Source organism: Solanum tuberosum, unplaced genomic scaffold (assembly GCF_000226075.1).
Source record: "Solanum tuberosum cultivar DM 1-3 516 R44 unplaced genomic scaffold, SolTub_3.0 scf00008, whole genome shotgun sequence".
NCBI classification, from domain to species: Eukaryota; Viridiplantae; Streptophyta; class Magnoliopsida; order Solanales; family Solanaceae; genus Solanum; species Solanum tuberosum.
Window position 1 is genome coordinate 3,920,580 of NW_006238934.1, and position 23,202 is coordinate 3,943,781.

Sequence of the window (23,202 nt, forward strand, 5' to 3'; positions counted from 1 at the left end):
CTGCGATCTTCTCTCACCCCCACCCCCACGATCTTCAAACACCTCCATCATCTCCCTCTCTTCCTTATCCTCTCAATACATGTTTATATCCCAACGTAAAACCTAATTACTAGTTAAAAAAAAATTTATTATGTATCTTGGTTTACATCTCATTCATGTATCTGAGATAGAGTTTGTATTGCTCTAACGTTCGATTTTATAAACTTTTACAAATTAGGTTTTACGTTGTTTGTTTTTGTTGTTTCTCAACTATTTTAATGGATGAGCATTCAATAAATCGGATGATTCTTATTAAAGGTATCTCCGTAACAATTCTATTCAATTCAGGCCTTTTTTTCATTGAGGATTTTGTTATGTATTTTGTCAAGCAGGGTCTTCATCTGCCAACATTCAAGTCGAAAATAGATCTAAGTTTAGGAAGACTAAATCAAAATGAAAGAATTACGCAGAGCTTTAATTAACATAACATATACACAATTAAACCCTTTAAAACTGTTGGATACATGTATCTGCCCTTTAAATCAAATTAATAAATTGTGTCTCTCAACTTTTAAAATTGTTGATACACATATCTCGCCTTTAATGATACTTGTATCTCACCTTTGTTACCAAAAAAGGAACTGGTGAAGAAGATGAAAGAAATTGATGAAGAAGATCAAGTTTAAGATTACAGAATTACTTTGGTTTATGATTTTGTTATCTTAGGAAAACTTGTCAGAGTTGATACACAAGCATCTTATAAATCAGTTTGGGTTGTTAAAGAGTAATCAATTAATCCTTTAATTAAGGAAATAAGATACACCCTCTTTAATTCAAATTACTAACTCGCGTATCTTGATTTTTCAAATTGTTGGATACACGTATATCTCGCAACCAAAATATGATATAGAAAGTAATATTACAAACTATCGTGTAATTAGGATCTAAAGTAGAGGGGTTTATTTAGTTTGTCCAATTTAAAAACCACCTTTGTACATTACCATGACTTTAAAATTGTGGGACAAAACCACTTATTACTAAAATATGTGCGTATGCAACTCATCTATGTTTAAATGTATTTTTAGACTGTGCTAAACACACCAAAATGAATATTAATAAAAGTAACAAATAAAATCAATATGAACAAAGGTAACAAATAAAATGAATGACATGTAAAAATGAAATTTAACAAAAATAATGATTTAATCAAGCTGAAAAATGTTTGAACATATTCAACCGACTATGACAAAAATAATGTTATCAAAATTAACGAATACAAATTCTAACATTTTGAGAAAATAAGAATAATTATCGATAAATTGCATTAAAACTGCAAAATATGTATTTTGAACTATTAATGAATAAAATACTCAAAAATATTAACTTAAAAAATATTATACCAAAATTGGTGTCGTTCTAAAAAATCCATTTATGGCGCCATGAAATGGATTATGAAGACAAATCAAATTCTGTCGAATTTTACAGAGCCTTTAAGAAATATTAATATGTCGGTGATTAATATTGCACACTTCTAGATATATGAAGTCTAATTTTAACTTTTTGTCTATGCTCTTTGCGTTTGCAAATACGAAGCTTGACGAGCTAGCCCTTGTTTTTACGACTGTTCTTGATCCTGTACTTGCAAGAATATACCAACCCTCATAACAAGAAAAAGAATTGACTATGGCTCGAAAAAGTTGTGAAATTTTGGAATTCGATGGTATATTTGATGAACTCATTATTGTAGGCCTAGAAAGTGAAATGCGTGGTGGAAGGTGTGCGAAGTTTATAGTTTTTCCCGTAGGTGGATTAATCTTAGTAGGTTGTATCGTTGTAAAAGTTGTTCCTACATTCAATAATAGTTACGTGTAACTTACTATGTTGATTCTGTGAATCAATACTTATGAATGTGACTATATATTTTTAAGGAGTGTGCCAACAATTCATTATATATTACTTTAACTCAGCGTTTCCACCAAAACAAGAAGATTTTGGAAGAAGTTTATGAATTGAATATGTAGTAGCATGCCTAAGAAAACTTAATAAGCAAAAAATAATAATTTATAACATGAGATATCTGCCATGCATACGAAAAAAATAATGCATATATTAACTTTATTTATTATAAGTACCTTATTTTGTTCACTTTTTAAATTTATGCCCGACTTAGAAATCTAAAAAAATTAATCATAGTTCTGACCAAATATCATTTGTCTACGGATAAAACAAAAACAAATTTTGATTTATGTAGAGAGCATGGAAAATGAGGTCCAAATATTCCATAATCTCGACTGTATATAATATTATATATGTCCTCTTATTAATCTGTTTGATCAAATTGTAAGAAATTATATATATAATTTTGAATAAGAAAAAATAACTTTTTCTCATAAGTACTTGTGAAACATTAGCCAAATATAAAGTATTGCTTTAATTAATAAAATATTTTAAAAATTAATTAATTAAATAATTATAAAGGGTTATTCTTTATGATTACTTTTTTGATAAAATAAAACTGATGAATAAGATGAGCTCTAAGATAAACTTAAAAAATAATTAAAATATAATATATTTTTTTTGAATTTAACGAGTGCACGTGCGGTGGGTCCACCTATGAGCTGGGGTGGGGTAGATTCCTCAGCACCCCACCCAACAGATCTGAAACTGATTACACTTAGGAATTACTCTTTTTGTCCTATTTTATATGAATTAGTTTGACTCAGTAGTCGATACAAAATTTAAGAGAAGATTTTTGAAACTTGTGATCTAAAATAAGTGATAGATATTTTTGTGACTATAAATATTTTAACTAGTGATAAAATGAGCATTTTAAAGTTAATACTTGATATAGAAATATATCTTCTTTTTTTTTGAAATTGACAAAAAAAAAAGTAAGTCATATAAAATAGGACAATGGAGTATATATTATAAAAAAGTTTAGGAATATATCAATAGCTAGTGGGATGATTGTTATATGTGGGATTAGAATTTCAACGTATATTTATATTCCTTTTTAACTTTAATTTTATTCCTCGAGAATCACACCGTTACAATTTTCCATCTTATCACCTAACATAGCATTTCATCTACCCATTGGAAATTCGTGAGCATTTTTTTTAAAGTTCGATTTTAATTTGATAAAGAGTTATCAATACAGATTGTGGTATAGTAGTTGAACCGTTTCATCCTTAATCAGAAGTCTTAAATTTGAGCCCTAGATATATAGAGAATTAGATCTTTTTGGAAGCATCACCGCTATAATGGATCATGCAATGCGCAATCTGAATCTAGTAGGGGCTCCAATGTGTACACAAGATACTGGACATGGGATCAGAGGTGGATCCACCTATAAATGTGGGTGCACGTGCACCCATTACTTCGAAAAAAATCTTGTGTATATATGTATATTTATCTTGAGAATTGACAGAAACTAAGATATAATTAATTGTACACCTATGAGGAGCATATGAATCCCCTTGTGCTGTTGGTACAAGCCAAAGGAATCATTGGTAAGACCAGTGTTTGAATCTGGCTAAAGTAATATTGGTGCACCCGAAACCTTCAAATCCTGATTTCGCCTCTGCATGGAATGAAAAACAAAAATAGAAATAAAAATTAACTTGACTTATAGTTAATGCATGCATTATTTTTGCTGATACATTTTACCAAACGATCCCTTAGAGTTTAAATAAATAAGGAATGACTTTTGATTCGTGTAGTCTAGACTTTAAGATATGTAGAATATAACAAATTGCTCTTTAATGTTGCAATGTTAAATATGTCATGTGAAAAATTGAAATTATAGATAACTACAAATGCAAAAAAATATTCTTTTTTAAAAAAAAGAAAAAACAGATCAAAAACGAAAAACAGAATAAACAAGTTGAAACAGATAGAAAGAGTACTACGACGTACATAGTTTTGTTTACCCAACATATATAATAGCCAAAAATATCTCAAATTAATTTAATATTCTCATTTTAATAGAACTTACTAATTCGATTAATTTGAATTTCGTGTATATACAATATTCTCTAAGGGGCTTTAGTACTCCAACACTCCCCGCTAATTTGCTAAAGACGATTTTATTCTTATGACTTTTTAAGTTCTTTTGAACTTAAGGAAAAAACTAAAATTGATTAGTCACATACATATAACTCGATTAATTTATATAATTGATGTATTTATTGAATTTGTTGATTCCATTTTACTAAAGTGCCTTTCATGAAAAAGCATGCATGTGGATCACAAAATTCCACAAAGAAAGGAGATTGATTTGAAATCTCCTCACTAAGATCTTGTCTAAAATAATTGTATAATTCTTTAATTAATTAATTTTTTTTAAAAAAGAAACATAATTAATGGATATGGCCAGCCTAAAAGGAAACAAATCTGATCATAGTGAGTGTTTTTTTTCATGAAATTAATAAACAAAGTTTTGAAAATTTCACAAATCGACAATAATAAGTACAAAAAAGAAGAAGCATATAAAGTGTTTGGATTATAATAGATTCGATAATATTTTTTCCCATGTCCTATGTTTATATATTTGACTGAGTTTTGTCAATTTCCCTAATAATGAAATTTGTATGTTGTCAAAGACCAGATCATCCTTTCCATTTTTTTCCACCTGATATTTGATATCTTTGATCAATTTGAATTTATGCTACGTAAAGTTTATTAAAAAAAGGAAAAAGCACGTCAGCATATATAGGCACTTTGAATTTCTTTGGAAATTTTCAATGTAGCATGTGTCTGAAATCTAGTTAGCTACTTACTACTTTAATTGAAAATAAAAATAAAATGAAATTCAAATTGTTGGAGAAAAGGAATCGCGCTAGTCGAAATTTAGGAAAAGATAGAGAGATCTTGAAGCTCTTCTAATCAAATTGAGAGTTCGCTTTGTCAATCCATGAATATATTGCACCCAACACTTCGAGGAGTTGACCTGATACAAGTCAAAATCCTATCTCGAAAAAGTTAGGATTTTTGGATAAATTCTATACCAAAATTTATTTAATTTTTAAATCTTAAATTCGAATTTTTAATTAATTAAGAATGAAATGATCGTATAGCTTTCCTACTTTGTTCTTAATGTGCACGCTTCCTTTTTCTTTTGTCTATTTGTATACTTGATCTTGAAATACTAACTTTTCAAATTGGCAATAAAAGATGGGCTAATTTGGATTATATGCAAAATATTCACCCAATGAAAATTCATAATGCAGACATCTTGATTAAGTTTCGATAGTAGCACAGTAAATTTTTTATTAAGATGGTCACAATATATAAAAAAAAAAAAAAAAAAAAGGAGATTTAATATTTAGTATGTCGATGATTCATATTTTCATGGGTTAAATTTAATATCTAACTTAGTATGATGAATCAACGAGTAGATGCAAGATACATATCGATTTATCGAGTTACGTATGACATTTTTTCACATGGATTACACTAATCTTCTTTGTATCGTTACAAATTCAAATTAATCGAATTTTTATCCGATACCGAATATCGATATGGTGGAAAAAGGTAAAACTGAGAGACTTAAAAGGACATTAAAAAAAGGTAATCTTTGTGATATTTTGGACAAACCAATTTCAGCTAATTACATGTGCAAAGATTAGGGGAATATATAGCTTTTTTGCCTTTAATAACTTGTGATTTCTTAGTGTTTCTTCTCATGTTTTTGGATCTTGATAATTGCTGATGCAATTAATTAATTAATTAGTGGATATCCACAAAGAAAAAAGCACTGTTTATCAATTACGTAATTATCAACTTAATTATTTGTAGTCTTCTTCATTGTGATGATCACATAGGTGGACACAACTTTGATGATTTATACTTTAGCCTAAGTGTTTGATGATATGATAACAATTGCTTAATTAAAGATTAAGCACTTAATTAATCCATGATATATACTTCGTGTTGGGTGCATGAACAAAATCTCAAATTGGTAGCGGAAAAGAATAAGAACCTACATATAATGTGTAGTTGATATTTTTAATGTTGTGAGACTTTTTGAGAAATTAAATTGTGTGTGTTTGGCCAAAGCGAACAATATCAAGCCATGTTAAAAGTATATTTTATGTGTTCTAGCCCAACAATTGATATTAAAATAACCAATGATTCAACGAGATGAATTGATAGAGTGGGCCCAACTCAGTGTCTTTTTCTGTGTACGTACAAACTAATTTACTATCTTTATCCGTAGTTTTGGAGTCTTGTACGCAAAAAAGAAGCCATGAGGTGATCGATGAGTAATTTGAAACTAAATTCAAGAAGGAAAGTTAAAATTCTCTCCATATTTAACCAAAGATATATCTCAAACATTTGAGGAGAAAATAAACTTTTTAGCTTGAATTCGTTGGGAGCACTATCTGACCTGATATAAATCTAAATTAGTCGGATTCAAACTAGACTGTTAAACTGAAAAAAGACCCATGACACGTTGATGGTACTTTATGAACAATTTACACTAATTAATGCTACTAATACTCTGCCTAAACAGTACTTTTTTCTAATAATAATCTTTGTTTGATATGGAGTACATAATATCTTGAACTATTTTGGTTACTTAATTAAAAAAGGAAAGTGTGACGAAGCATATAATTAGAATTAGTGGTCCTAAATCGAAAAATCAACTAGCTTTAGTGATTAATTATTTGTTAAGTAGACTAATTAATTATATATTAGTGAACTAGTGCTTCCATGGTGGGAAAGTAGAAGGGCAATGTGAAAGTGAAAAACATAACGAAGTTTGAAAATGACCAAATTGTCCTTTTTGTTTAGTCCATGATAAATCACATTTATAATTAATAATACCTCCTATACATGATAGATATATTTCAAGAAAGTGACTTAAATTGTTCAAGATCATATAAGGATAAAAGGAGACAATATATCCCATCAACTATCGATATATGTGGAATATACGACACCCCTCGCTCCCTCCCTGTGTATACCCATGATTGAACATTGAGTAATTTATGAATTGGGGTAGATCTGATTCTAATATCATGTGTAGAATTGGACCGACCTAATTAGGCCTAATTCATTATGAAGAGTTAGCTCATGATGTGAGTGATATTGATCATGAATCAAATAATATTATCCATCAGTGTGATTTTTTTTTCACTTTCGCAATACGTTTTTGTTGTGAGGTGTATAGGCATACAATATACTTTGTAAGCAGCTAGCTCGAATACCCTGAATTCTGAAAAGCACAGAGTCTGAACGCTATGTTAAATATACAATTGAAATTACACTACATAAGTATTTGTGTAAATGAGGCAACAATTGATCATAAAACCTATGAGAGTATTTAGATGATCTAAATTTAACGACCGAACATACTGCAACATCAGAATCCCTACGTAGCCCCCCTCAAATGTCGATTTTCAATTTTTACAAAGTTCAATTGTCAAATTACTATTTATATAATTAATACTAAACTTCAATCCTTAAAATATTATTTATGACACCTGCTGAAGAGTCTCACATCATAGGACAAAGAGATCATGAATTATCTCTTTATATAGTACTAGACAGTCATTTTCTTACAAATTAACTTTCAAAATTGAGTTAGCTCCACGTTAAATTCTTTAACAACATCACATGGACTAAAATACCCCTATGTTGAACCTGAAAAACCCAAGTTGCAATGTCCATTATTAAGAAAGAAGCCAAAGGCAGGTAAAAAGGATGAAGTGGAGCACAAAAAGACCACATAATATAATATGGATATCTAATCATACAAACCAAATGTTGCAACCCTAGAATAACACTATGTTAAAGGACATCATGACCTTATAATATAAAAGCCACAAATTTTATAAAAAAAACAAACATTGGTGGGTTACTTCTTTTTTAGTCGACATAGTTACATGATGAAAACATTGAGTGCACTGCAAAAGTTTCATCTTTTGACTAGGTTTCTTGTATGATTGAAATCAAATGTGACAATCATTTGTTTTCTAATCGATGAAAGATGTTTCAGATCTGAATCTTGATATAAAATCATTTTGATTAGGTAGTGCTTTATGTAATATGAAATTTTTGTTGCGTAACTTCAAATTTAATCATATTCTAATACAGATATTGACACCGAGTCATGAGGAGAAAACAAGCACATATTTGTCATTCCTTTTTTTTTTTTTTTGGGTATTATTTGAACTTTGATTTTGTTTGTAGGAAGGAGTGGAAAGATAAAAGCTGACCCTTTGGGTTTCCAATGTTTGCATTTTTAAAGACAATTTCCAAGAGGTAGGAACACCTATATTGATCTTAGTTTTTTTTTAAAAAAAAAATTCTTCTACTTTTTAATAATATAATTTGTATATGTTGTTATTTTTTTTTTTATGTTATCAACATATTTTAGTTATATGTTACTAGTATAACAAGTTATTATTCCAAGAATTAAGAATAATTGTAATTATCTTTCGATTGATCTAATAAAATATTTTTTTATACATTTGATTGAATGTATTTTTTTCATATGGTCGATGTATAAAAGTAAAACTCTTTCTATTTTCATTTTATTTTCCATATTACTATGGGGTACAAAGTATCCACTATATAACTTTTAGCTTTCATCAACTAGCCACTAGGCATCATGCATATGGTGGCTATGGTTGCAAAAGGGCTCCAACTTGTTATGTGTTGTATTTATTTTAATTTTTTGGTTTTGTCTTTTCCTCAGGTGAAATTGATAACAATGTTAAAAGTATATCACTCCCTACGAAAGACTAATTCGAGAAGTCGAATCCAAACATCTGATTAAGGATGAAAGATAGTACTTACCACTACACCATAATCTTTAATGGTCTGTTTGGTGTTTCAACTACATACCTCATTACACTTCCACTTATTGATACCTATTGTAATGATAACTCATTTATATCGTCATAATCTTCTATTGAATTTTTCCGAGTATTAATATTTAATTTTCAAAGTATAGTAAATATGAATAATTTAGTAAAATAAATATTTAATTAATGTTTTTAAAACAAAGAGAAGTGCAAAATGTATATGGTAAAAATAAAGGGAACGAAGAGTTTATTAAAGAAATTAATAATCTTAATCTTTACTTTTTCAAATTGAAGAGGTAAATCACTTTTAAGATCCCAAAGAAAAACTTTAAATTTTAAGTAATAATTGGTATTAAGCCAAATAACTTTTACATAAACATCCAAAATAATAAAAGTCGCTATCTTTCTTTCATTTGTAATTATTTTATTTATTTATTTTTACATATAAATGGACAATTAGAAAACGTTTATTCTCCATACTTTGAATAAACCCTTTTGCTTTTGTAAATGTTTTTTTAGGTACCGAAAGTTTGAAATATTGGTATATTATTCCTAAGAAACCTTTTTTTTTTAGATCAAAGTTGACATACCAAGAGATGGACATTTAGTTCAATGTGCCCTATATACTTTTTCTTTATAAAGTTTTTGTTAAATTATTTTTCTTAGTATTTAGTAATTAGCGGGGAATTGAGCAAAGGCCGAACCACAAGGGTCTATCGTATATAATCGTACATCATATATATATATTTCTGTAAGAATCTATTTTCACAACTTGAGCCTGTGACCTTTTGCTCATACGACAATAACTTACTTGTTACATTAAAGTACCCTTGTTAATTCAATGAGCCCTATGTACTTCTTCTTTATAAATTTATGTTTAACTGTTTTTCTTAATATCCAATAATTAGCGGAATACTGAAAAAGGATCGAATCATAATGTTCTAGTTTACATAGTCTTGTCTTGCATGTATCTCATATTTTCAGAGCCTGTGATCTTCTGATCACAAAACAACAACTTAACAGTTACGTCAAACAACCCTTCTTAATAATCATAATCATATTCTACTTTTAAAAAAAACTGTTTTTTTTCCTCAAAGAATTTCACTTTTTTTAATTAGTATTTTTTTCAAAAACATAATGATGTCCACTTTTGAATCAATGTATTTTTCTTTTATTAATCATGCAAGAGGACTCATTGAGTGCCCAAGAGAATTAATTAAAAAAAAGAAAAAGAGTATTAATTGACTGGCCTATAATGTGACAAAGATCATAAATTGTTTTTTCAATAATTTGAAAATTTTAGGAAGTTAAAGGTTTTCTTGAGAAGATGGGAAAATCCTTCTTTTTAAGTACATACGTGAGCCATGCATGATCAATTATATGCCTTTTTAAACTATATTCAACTTAATAATTATTATACTTTTTTTTATACTTGGACCAAAATAGTGATTTTGCTAGAACAAGACCTTTTTTTTTAATTCAACGAGAAGAGATTTGACAAGACGGAGTTGAAATAGCAGTTTCTTTCATGGCTCACACTCGTGACTATTCATACATAACTTTACCATTGCTTCAAGGTTTCTGTTTTCTCTGGCGAGGATTTAGATATGGATTATTTTAACCTCTTAAGGCCTTAATATCATGAAAGATTTTCTTATTGTATTGTATTGTAAATACACCTCTATATTTATATTTATAAACCAAGTCAGAGTTCTAGACTAAGTCACGTAATGAGAATAACAATTCTATGCAAACTAAGCCATAAATAAATAAAGTCAATTCATATTAGATAAATGAGTTGCTCGAATAATAAACATTTTCGTTTTTCATTCTAATTCTTGAGTCATTAATTTGAGTAGTCTTATTATCCTTATAGGTAGTGGTTATTTTTTTCACAACATGTACGTTGCTACTTTAATTTTTTAAAGAACTTTATGTTATTTTATTTTATTTTTCAGTCAAAAGGCAATGTCACCAGACACCAATTGTCCAATTCAATTGTGTGTTGAATGGTGTAATTGATATTGTTACGTTAGAGATTTATAACTTTCTCGGTTCTCTACGTACTGCATTATGTCACTATCTTAATTTATATGATATTATTTAATTGAATACGGACTTAGAAAAGAAAAGATGACTTTTTAAAGTTATGAAACTCGTTAACCTTTATTTTGTCTTTCAGAAATTCTCCAAGACTCTCTTAGTAATTTTAATCGGAAGCAAAAAGGAGTAAGGAATGTTGGCGAAGAAGAACAAATTAACAACCAACATGAATCGTGATTGGATGATTGAAAATTAATCCACCATTAATCAATTATCTCAAATTTGGAATATATGAAGAATTTATTAGATTTCAATACAGATATCGAATACTGGATGGAAAAATACAAAAAAAACAAAACTACTATCGTTTTCTTCCTCTTTTAATCCTAAGCCATGTCTCTTTCTATCTCTTTTTTAATTTCTTTTTGATGACCTCACTTATGTAATATAAAAAAAAATAAACACCGTTTAATTTAAACTAGAATACTAAAAAGAAAAAGTCGACATATATCTTTTTCCTTTAGTTTTTTTTTTTCTTTCCATTTTTTATTTTTATTTTCTCCAAGAGTGAACGGAAATAATAATTACTCTTACTCAACTTTCTATATTTTTCTAATATATGTATATAATAATAAAATAAAATAACAAAGAAGCTTCTCGAATCCTTTGTAATGTTTTCGTTCTACTTGATAAATAAATATATTAAATTAATTTTCAATCAAATATAACGATGTTTAAAATTTATACTACTCAAAATGCTAATACATATAACTATAGTTCAATTATTATTTTTACGTGTTCTTCATGAACATCTCTTTCTAACCCTAAGGACAAATGAAAACTATCATTTTCCTCCCTCTTTTTATCCCTAACTATGACAAGTCTTTTTCTATATCTTCTATTTCTTTTTGAAGACCTCATCTCTCCATCTTAAAGTTTTTCCCTTTTATTATTATCATAGTATTTTGTTCTTCGATTTTTGTTATTATCTGTTTCCTTTTTTATTTTACTGTTGTTATTGTTACTTTTTTGTTGTTGCTAAGTGTTATATATAATTCTTTCAAACTGCTTCGATATGTGTTATTTGAGTTGATGGTCTTTTGAAAAGCAGTTTTTCTAGAGTCAACAATATATAGAAGTAAGGTTTGAGTATACTATACTCTCTTCAGATTCCGCTTATAAAATTTTACTAGTTATGTTATTGTTTGTAAGCCGAAATAACAAGAATCGAAACACTGATATTTTCCAATTAAGTTCTATTTATCCTAAAACTTGTCTTATCATAATTAATCGAAACATAAATCATAATTTTACTTTAAATAGATCCACAAAGTATGTACGTACGTTTTCTTCTTTTCTATATAAGAGAAGATAATGATATACCCTCCGATGATTTTTGAATCTTGTGGTCATAAATTAAAATTATGTCAAATGTACAAAATTGCCATTTAATCTTGTGGTCTTAAACATGCCACGTGAAAAATTGAAATTAAAATGTTATCAAAAAAGAAAGAGGTCATTCTTTTTGAAACAGACTAAAAAAAAGGAGGTCATTCTTTTTCAAATGGATGGATTATATAGTTTTCAATTTCCATTTTCAAAAGCATCCAAAGGATAACAACTATAGTGGGAATTAAAAAATGTACAATAATTGGCGATGAATAATTGAGTCGGTTGATTCAGCTTCAAAAATTAATTAAATCAATTTTCAAGAAAGAAGAAAAACGACATTTATTTTAGAACAAAAAACAAAATCAATTTTCAACTCATGCTTATTTTATAGCATGGGCTCCAACTTTCAACCCCTGCAAACTTTAATGCTCGGGCTCCACTTTTAACTCATGTATCTTTACTTTTAACGCATGAGCTCCACTTTAACTCATGCATCTTACTTTTAACGCATGAGCTCCACTTTAACTCATGCATCTTACTTTTAACGCATGAGCTCCACTTTTAACTCATGCATCTTACTTTTAACGCATGAGCTCCACTTTTAACTCATGCATCTTACTTTTAACGCATGAGCTCCACTTTTAACTCATGCATCTTACTTTTAACGCATGAGCTCCACTTTTAACTCATGCATCTTACTTTTAACGCATGAGCTCCACTTTTAACTCATGCATCTTACTTTTAACGCATGAGCTCCACTTTTAACTCATGCATCTTACTTTTAACGCATGAGCTCCACTTTTAACTCATGCATCTTACTTTTAACGCATGAGCTCCACTTTTAACTCATGCATCTTACTTTTAACGCATGAGCTCCACTTTTAACTCATGCATCTTACTTTTAACGCATGAGCTCCACTTTTAACTCATGCATCTTACTTTTAACGCATGAGCTCCACTTTTAACTCATGCATCTTACTTTTAACGCATGAGCTCCACTTTTAACTCATGCATCTTACTTTTAACGCATGAGCTCCACTTTTAACTCATGCATCTTACTTTTAACGCATGAGCTCCACTTTCAACCCTGTTCATCACTTTTAACACAGGGCTCCAAGTTTTAACCCAGATCAATTTTAAATCATGGTAAACAACAGTGATACATGAAGATTGTGTGAAAAAAGAGGATCAAAATTATTATGCTAGAAAATTCATGCCAAAAGGGGAGATTTGTTAGGGTTTTGTCCTGATTTTCTTACCATAATTTAAGATTTATTTTCCTTAAAGAAAAAACAAAACATTACCATAAATGTTTTACTTTTCTTGAAAGGAAAATATAATATTATTTTATATTTGGTTTATTCTCTCCTTTTAGGACTCCTTTTCTAGTAGGAAAGGTTTTAGGACTCTATAAATATAGGTTTGTTTCTTCTAACACAAAAAACAATAACATCCACAATGTAGTCGTTTAAGAGTCTTATTTATGGGGAGATTTATTCTCTCTAAAGTTTCAATGTTTTTCTTTATATTAGTTTTGATATAATAATATTTTAATTTTTAGTATAAGTTTTTGTTATCTGATTTATCAACCATATGATTTGCAAATTGCAAGCTTCCGCATGACGCCTTAATCACCCTTTCGAACCCAACACAAAGAGGATATCAATACGATAAGAACTTTCAAGTAGTATTTATTATCTTAAATTAAAAATATATATATATATGAAGTAGATGTTGAGAATTAGAGAACATTTGTTATTTATACAAAATTCTCAAGGTTAAAAGAGTAAAATGCTCTAAACATATATGTAATATCAAAATTGCTCTACACATATTCTTTTACATGTAATTTAATTTAAAAATTAAGACTTTGGTGCTTCTCTAGTTAACATGGGAAAACTAAATACTGGAGCTGCTGATATTATTTTTTCACCATTTTTTTGCATTTCTATATCATTAATTACTATAATCATCATTTGATTATTTCCATTAATGCCCTTCACTGCTTCAATAATTATTGATTCTTCAATTTCATTTTCTTTGTACTCCTTGTATTTTCCCCATAGAACAAAGTATAGCCCTGCCACTATCACCAATGCACCAACAATTCTGAAATAAAAATAAAAAATAAAAAATTAGTCGATGTAATATATATCGAGAGAAGAAAACAAGTTAATTTCTCATATAATCATCTAACTAAACAATTATTATCTCAAAAAGTCATATTTCTTAATAAAAAAATAACTTTTTGCTATACCAAAAATTGATTGATACAAAAAGATAAAATGTTTTGGTGGGGGTGGAGGTGGGGAGGGGCAGTTGCATAGTAGCTTAGGCTGGTTAGTGGAACATTCTTTGGTCGAAAAATTATATTAAAATATATAAATTAAAAGTTATATTTTATACGTATATATTGTATATTAAATATTTTTAACGAAATTTTTGACTTGACGACTCGTGATTGAGATAGTGGACTTACCCTCCAATATAGAATTTTTCAGCAAGAATGAAAGAGCCCATAATGGCAACAATGATCATCATGAGTGGACTAAAAGCTGTCACAAAAACAGGTCCTTTTTTCTCCATTACTTGACCATGTACATAGTATGCTATGCTTGATGACACAATTCCCTGAAATTTTGTGGAAAAAAAAACTTTGGTTATTTATCATTATCGAAAGGTGATTAGACGGGACATGATATTATATAGCTTATTGATAACATGATCCTAAATAAGAAGAGATGAAGATCGAGGACTAGGACAGAAGGTTAGTAGATAATCGAGGTTGTTTAGTTTCCCTTAGTAGTATTATTAATAATTCTACTATTATCTTATTTTTCGAATTCTTTCTTTGTTTATTACATTATTTGTGGTTATTATTTTTTTCTCCATTATTTTCGATATGTTTTATATAGAAAAATACTAAATCACCTTTACCAGAAAATTAGCAAGGGGCGCCACATGAAACCACCTTTGTCAGAAAACTATATTATATATATAAGGTCAAAATTATTTTCTATTTATATATCATATATGTTGATTCTCCTTAGTTTTTTTTTCTTATTTTTACTTTCTTATATTCTAAATTTATTTAACTGAAAATTCTAACTCTGCAACTGGACTTACGACAAGTGTCAAAGAAAAAGGGTAAAAAAGGAAAAGAACTTACAGCATAGGCAGCAGCAAGAAGGTTCATGTCAAAACCAATAGCCCAAACAGAAGTTTTGTGTTCCATTACAAATGTTAAAGCCATAGATTGCAAAGTTCCCATGAAGCAAACAAGTGCAATTAAAGATAATGGAGCTGTATATTTTCTCATTGTAATAGCCTGTATAACAAAAATAAAAAATTAGTCTTAATATTAATTAATCACCATTTCTTGAATATTCATGAAAAAGAAATAAAATTAAGTTTTAGCTTTCGTTTGATCATAGATCCTAAGTTTGAAACTTAAAACTGAAAAGTTTGTTTCTCGGAGTCTAAAAATTGTTAAAATCTATGATCAAACGTTAGCTGATTGTTTAACATACCTGAAGAATAAAGAAAGAAGCCCAAGCAAGTGTAGCAAAAATGAGGAGAATTGAGCCTTTTAGCCACTCTTTATCATAAGTTCCACTAATTTGATTTGACCAAATTAAATTAACAATTTGGCCTTTGTACAATGTCATTAATATGGCACCACCCATAGTTACTATAGTCCCCAACACCTTTGCTTGGCTTCCAATTTTCTTCAAATTCACCTTCTCCATTCTGAAAAAAAAAACATTACTAACTACTCCAAAATTTAGAAAAAAAAAAGTTGATCTGAACGTCACAGTTATATTACGTACCTACATAGGACTGCTATGACAAATGTCATAGCAGGTAACATGTTGCTTATAGCACATGAAAATGTTGGAGATGTCAATTTAAGCCCAGCATAGTAAAAATTTTGATCAATCAATGGCCCTAGAAGACCCAATACAAATATTTGCAAGAACATCATGAATGTCATCTTTGGCCTAATTTTCCTATCAACCAAAAAAAAAAATTGAGTTATTTTGATATATTTATATCGTATTTTTATTATTATTTTTTACACGATCAGTATAGTTTAACATATAACGCGAGTAATTTTACCTTTCAAGTAAAAGAGCAAAGGGAGCAATAATTGCAGCAGCAAAGGCATTTCTATAGACAACAAGAACATAATGACTCATGCCTCTATTAAGTGAAACTTTGGTTATAATATTCATTCCTGCATAACCAAATTGTAAAGAAATCATGGCTATATAAGGTTTTGATCTTTGAAAAAAATTGCAATTACATTCCCCCTCCATTTTTTTTTCTAAATTTTGAAGAAAAAAAAATTGATAAGAAGGGAGGAAAATAAAAACTCTAAGTTTTTAGAGGAGATTTTTATGTTGTCCCAAGGAGGAGAAGTGTGACAATGAAACATATTTATAGACAAGTAAATTAATTAATAGTAAACATATATGTAATGGTTCTTCTTTTTATTATTTAAAAAAAAAATAAAAAATTATATGAAGATAGTGGAATACACTTTGCAATCAATTAAAAGCAAGCTTTTATATGTGTGTGGTTCACACTAACAAGTGAGTGTAATGTGTACTATCTCCATTTGAATCTATTTGAATATCCTAATTTGGTCATTTTATCCATCAATCATGTAAGTTATTGTATAAAAATTTACTATTGTACATTAATTATCATTATCTATATTATTTTTAAATTTAGTATCTCCATTATCTTCTTTTTTAAGTTTCATGATAATCGCAAGTAATGACACGTCCTTTATTTTAATCTAGAGAGGAGCGTTCTGCCACCTGAATGTAAGGAGAGGGACGTTGAATTTTTTTTCTATAAATTCTTGTGTGACAGCTGATATAGATGATGTTCATTCAATTACCTGATATCATACAAACTCAACTAATTCAATATTTTTTTTCCGAGGATTTGACATGAAACATCTAGTTATCTGATTAATTTTAGAAATCAAATTGAATACCCTTCGTCGAAAATTATATTTTACAATTTTTTTTTATTTTTTTTACATATATAAAATTTTGAAATTCTCTTAAGTTTAAAGCGTTATTACCATTATTATTAGTGCTATGCTGATGCCATACTCAAAATGGATGGGTGGTGGGGTCCATCGTAAATGTGGGACCCATCGTCAATCGTCACACGAATATGCGGCATCTCGTCGCCGGTGATTCGCCCATCGCCGGAACAGTAATAATATATACCGGAGTTGCAATATAATTACATAATTATTGAATAAATATGATAATATAAATAATTAGTGGTAATGGCTTGATTTTAATTATAATCAAGAATATTTGTTCATAGAATATATTATAAAGTATATTATTTTAATTAATTTATTGATTAAATGAAAACGAATCCAAGAACTAATAATTAATGGGTTAATTAATTAATAGTCATCTTTAATTATTTCCAAATTATTCTAGATGCAGCCTACATGTTAAATATTTGACGGAGATCAAAATTGTTCAGTGCATATATAAACAAATATTTTAAACATATATATCTTCAAATATAAGAGACCAATTTGTCATTTTTGTAATTATCTTTTCTTGCCCAACTATTTCGAGTAAAGGAAGATTAGGACCCTGCGATGGGATTTTAGGTAGGGCATCGGGAATCTATGGGTTCACCTCTTGTCTCTCGCTCAAATTTTCTTGTAAACTTGTCACAAATGATGGATCTATTATTATTCTATGTTCTTTCGGAAAGTATGTTAATATATATGTTATGCGGAGTTGAGTATATATTCGTTGGGATAAACACTTTCCTCTGTAGGAACCTAGTGCAGTAAACCCTCTTCTAACAGTCAAAAAGCATATTGTTTAAATTTCTGAATAGCTAAACTTAAAAGGTACGTGAATTCAATGATATCAAAAATTATTTATAATTTAAATTCTGAATCAACTTATGCTATTGAATAAGACATAATATATTCAAGCAATTGTGGACCACATTATAAATTATGGTTCTAGATAGATGAACAAAAACTATTTAATTATTTAATTATTTAGAGAATTGGTTCGATTCTTTGTTGATTAGATTAGAATTTTCCCTAAAAGTCTATTATTAGTATAATAATAAGTTTAGGACATTTGCATTTCTTATGTGGATAGCATGAAAGCAAAGAATTAATATATTATCACACTCTTATTTTCTATTTGCTCCCTTAAGTCTCAATTGTTTCACATGTTGGTACAAAAGGTACAACATATAATATTTTTAGCAACATTAATACAATATTTTTATGGTGATTACAAAAATTTAAAAGGAATATAAAATAAATTGGATATATAAGAATCTCTATCTTACATGCTAGTGGATTTATAGTTAGAAAAGCAATTCTAATTTATTTAATCTTTTTAAGTTAATAGAACATGTTGATTATAACACAAAGTATAAAAAACTTGCTTAAATGAACGGTACGTATATTATTTTTTACATATACACGTCTATTACTTGACCATAATTGTTTTGTATATGTTTTATCACAATTCATTACTTAATAATGATAAATTAATAGTTTAATACAAACATCATAAATATTAGATTTGAATATATTACTATTGGATAGAAACTCTAGAAGTAGACACCTTTTTTGCGATGTCTGTGTTTTTAGCATGATAATTAACAACTTCAAAAAATTGAAAGACATGTAAAAGTTAAATTCAATTGACTATTGAAATTTTGTTGGTGTCATATAAATTGGAAAAGAAGAAGTAACAATATTATTTGAAATGACGTAAAAGAAATTATAAATCACAATAATTAACAGCTTGAAATATTTGAAATACATATAAAAAAAATTGGTTGACTCTTGAAAATTTATTTGTGCCACATAAACTGAGACATATAAATGAGTAATATATTATTTAAAACATATGTAAAAAATACTATAAATCATAAAAAATAATAATTTAAAATATTTTAAAACTATATAAAATATCCAAATTGACTATCCAAATTTTAAAAGTTCACACAAATTGAAATAAATAAATAAATAAATATATATATATATATATATATTTGGCCAGTGCTGATACAGACTCATGTGTCTAGTGTGTATATATATATATCATCATCAGCTAGCACCCAAGACAGGGAACTAATATCACATATATTTGTGATATACCAAATGAATATTTCAATAGATAGTGGGATTAAATTATTCTATGATATGATATGAATATTAACGTATGTAGAGATTCTAATTATTGAGAATCAAAACGTCACACATTATTCCAATTTATCTCCTAAACCATTTCTTGCTAACTAATAATTACTTGCTTCTATTTATTTTTTTAAAAACTTTTTGCTTCTCTATTTTCTAGTGTTGCTTCTACTCCCCCAGCCAATCATTTTCTGACAAACCAAGCACCATAATATATTCTTCTTGAATTAATAGGAAAATATTTTTTCAGTGAGTTTGTTTGAAATAATTTTCATTTTTTTTATTCAAGATGAATTAATTTAAATAGTCATTTACCCAACGTTTAAATTTTAAAATAATTTGTGAATGTAGAATATATGTATAATTTGTTTTTTTTTCTTAAATGTTATATTCTTCCAACTAAAAATGAAAATAGCTAAATTAGCAACCTCAAAAAAAATAAAATTGACATGTCCATAATACATAAAAGAAAGCAAAAGCGCACACACTATAACAAAATTCCTATAAGCGGCAATTGAGTTATTCTATATTCATAGATCGAACTCATAAATTATAACTAAAAAGAATGTGAATTTCTGACGAGCGCTCTTGGTAGTAATGCCCCAGTGCCCACCTGAGGCACCGCTCAGAGAGTTTTGGTAGTTCAAGTGAAAGTTTTTTAAGAGAGAAAACTGACGTCCGAAAGAACTGCTTGACTTCAAATTAACCGATGGATCTACATCCATCCCTGAATGTCGTTTCTAGTCTATCTCTTTCTATTTCTTTTCTATATTTTCTATATATGAAAAGTTCAAAAATCAACAAGATGTCGTGACCGCTTAGGCTTGGTTTACTTTGGTTTTGGTTTGAATGTAAGGATGGAGAGATCTTATCTCTCTCATTATAACCCTCAGTGATTATTATATATTTCATAATTATCTTCTTATATATAGTACTTAGGTTTATACATATTTAAAGTTGAAGTGAATTTTGTTGTAAAAAGAGAAGAGATAGAGAGTGGTCTTTAGGGTTGTCATGTTTGTATTTTATGGGCAACTTGTCTTATAAGAAGGTAGGAACATCTACTTATCCTACTTTTGTTTTCTTCTCACCTTTTTCAATTCTTCATGTTTTTTTTCTTCTTATATATGGTTGTGTCAATGGGTGTGTGTCATCATATAACTTGTATAACCTAATTCAATCACATGGTACCTAAGTGGCATAATGATCGAAATGGTAGGTCATCACACTAAACTTAGATTCTACACGAGTTGATGAGTTGAATCTGAATGAATCAAAATTTATTGAGTAACTAAATGAGTCAAAACTTAGATTGAGATGACTTGAGTTAAGGCAAATAATAGTTCATAGTCCAATCCATTCAACTCTTATAAAATTTTTATTAATATATTTAATTTCCAAGCAATTTTTTTTATTGTTATATATAAATGTAATAAATTAAAATCATTTCGACAAAATTTATCATAGGTTAATTTGAGTTATATATTTTGGCCCAAATTACCCTGTCTTTTAAATGAGTGATTTATAATATGCAACTTCCTAATATTAGACATAGATATGACAAGTCTGATTTTATTTTTTTTGGCCGACTTTTGCTCAATTTTTTTTGCAGTTTTTGGAGGTTAGGTCTTTGTCCCTTTCTTCTTCTTATAATCTTCAATGATTGAGAGACCTAAAATTTATGAGAATGATTGTGGGTGTACTGGGTCGTCTTGAACTTTTAACTCTGCTCTTTCAATAAGCATCGTTAAGTTTAACTATTTTTTACTTTTGGCCTTTGAAAATTTGCTCATGAGGCAAATGGAGGTAAAAAATGTGAGACCACACATTTTCAAATACATCATTGGATGTAATTTCATGCTTTCAAATGAGCTAAATCGAACGGATCAAAATTGACTAAGTTAATAAATTGATTGATCATTAATCCATCCAATGTGTCATCATGTTTACACCAAACTAGGAACAAATTATGGTTCAAGCCTAGATAACATAATCTACAAACCTCTTACGCCTACTATAATAATTGTACTAGATAATTATAAATTAACCTAACTTTGTGGAGTAGTACAATTATATTGCAAGTCATGTCCTATTCTATTTATCCCCTTTTTTTCCTTGGTCAAAAAAGTAGGAAAATCATCATAAAAATATTAATTTTATAAATGTTTAATATAATTTATTAATGGCTTTATAAGGTCACATGAACCAAAACTAATTAACTAGTTTATAGTTCCATATAAGACACACTTCAATTGCAACTATAAATCAATCCTCCTTTTATTCTTCTCCAAGAAACTATATAGTTATTATTTAAATAAACTCTAAAGGTTATTGATTTTTGTATACAAAAGAAAAGACCTTATAAAGTCGTAAAAAGACAAAAAATTTATATAAACATTTAATTAATAAAGTTTCACTTTCATTATTTGGTTATTATTATCTTCCACTAATCATTAATTAATGTTTTGAATACTTATATTATAATTATAAATCGATAAGATAATATACCAAAAGGTTGAATTATTGGTAGATGTTTGAAATTAAAATCATCAAATACTTTTTTTGGTCAAAGTTAACTTATTTACCAAAAGATGGATCTCCTTTTTTCAAACTTTTATTTTGTTTAATTTAATTTAATTTTTAATAAGTATTCAATATAACGTCTATTTACAAACTGAAAAGAATTGTTAATGCATTTCACTTTAATTTTCTAACTTTTTTGTCTTTCAAAAAGCATAATGATGTAGACTTTTGAACCAATGAATTTGTGTTATATGCTTAATATCATGTTAGGGAATTCTTTGATTGCCTAAGAGAATAGAAGACGAAACAACTAATTATTGGTTGTACTAATTAGGAAAATATCATCAATAAAGTTTCATAAATAATATTTCAAATTTTTCGAAAGTTTTTTATTATCAATTATAAGAAGAAGAAAAATGAGTTTATATTTTGTACACTGTATAAAAAATATTTAAACATTCGATTCATTTATTAGATAATTAATATATATATATTGATAATTTCATGTAAATAACTTACTATCATAAATTATAATTAGTTGATAATATTATAAAAATTATACTGACAATATATATAACATAATATAATTCATATATAATAAAATTTGGCACTTAGGAGTACTCTATGAAATATGGAGAACTATTACATACGTGAGCCATGCATGCATGATCAAGAAGTCTTTTTAAATTTGTAAAAAGAGCTTAGTGCACATACTTTTTTGGAGTTGGACCAAAATAGTGATAGCTAGATGTAAGAGTTACCGACCATGGGATCAAGGTCGTGATGGAATGAATATGATCTGATTTAGCTTCACTTTTAATTAGAGATTTCGATTTTAAATTTTGGATGTGATTTTTTCGGTTTGAAACATTCGAATTATAGAGGTCTCAATACTGATATCAAATATCGATGAGAATTAGCTAGATGCATGTAAGAGTTTTCTTATGGTTGTTTTCTTCTTCTTTTGTCTCTCTCGTTTTTAATTTCTCTTTACAACTATTTAATATCTTTCATTGATCTTTAATTTCTTTTTTAGGTGTGTTTATCTAATTGATTGATTATAATTATTTTGGACAAACCTTTTGTGGTGAATGGTTCAATTCAGATGAATCTTCGGTCTAACTCAACCTAATTAAAATTAGCTCGAGTTCATATATGGAAATCCTCGACCCCTTTCAACACCAATATTGTGGGATTATTTCCATTCATCACCCCCCCCCCCCCCCCCCGACT

The 23,202-nt window shown here is 28.2% G+C and overlaps 1 protein-coding gene across 1 annotated transcript; it reads right to left on the reverse strand.

Moving 5' to 3' along the window:
• Positions 1-13,999: 13,999 nt before the first annotated feature.
• On the reverse strand, positions 14,000-16,631 carry LOC102585090 (WAT1-related protein At5g07050-like). Its single transcript, XM_006339189.2, has 6 exons — positions 16,347-16,631; positions 16,058-16,237; positions 15,758-15,977; positions 15,397-15,555; positions 14,707-14,858; positions 14,000-14,336 (listed from the first exon to the last, which is right to left on the reverse strand). The coding sequence occupies exons 1-6, from the start codon at positions 16,544-16,546 to the stop codon at positions 14,090-14,092; spliced, it is 1,158 nt and encodes a 385-aa protein (XP_006339251.1). The 5' UTR covers positions 16,547-16,631; the 3' UTR covers positions 14,000-14,089.
• Between the last annotated feature and the right edge of the window lie 6,571 nt (positions 16,632-23,202).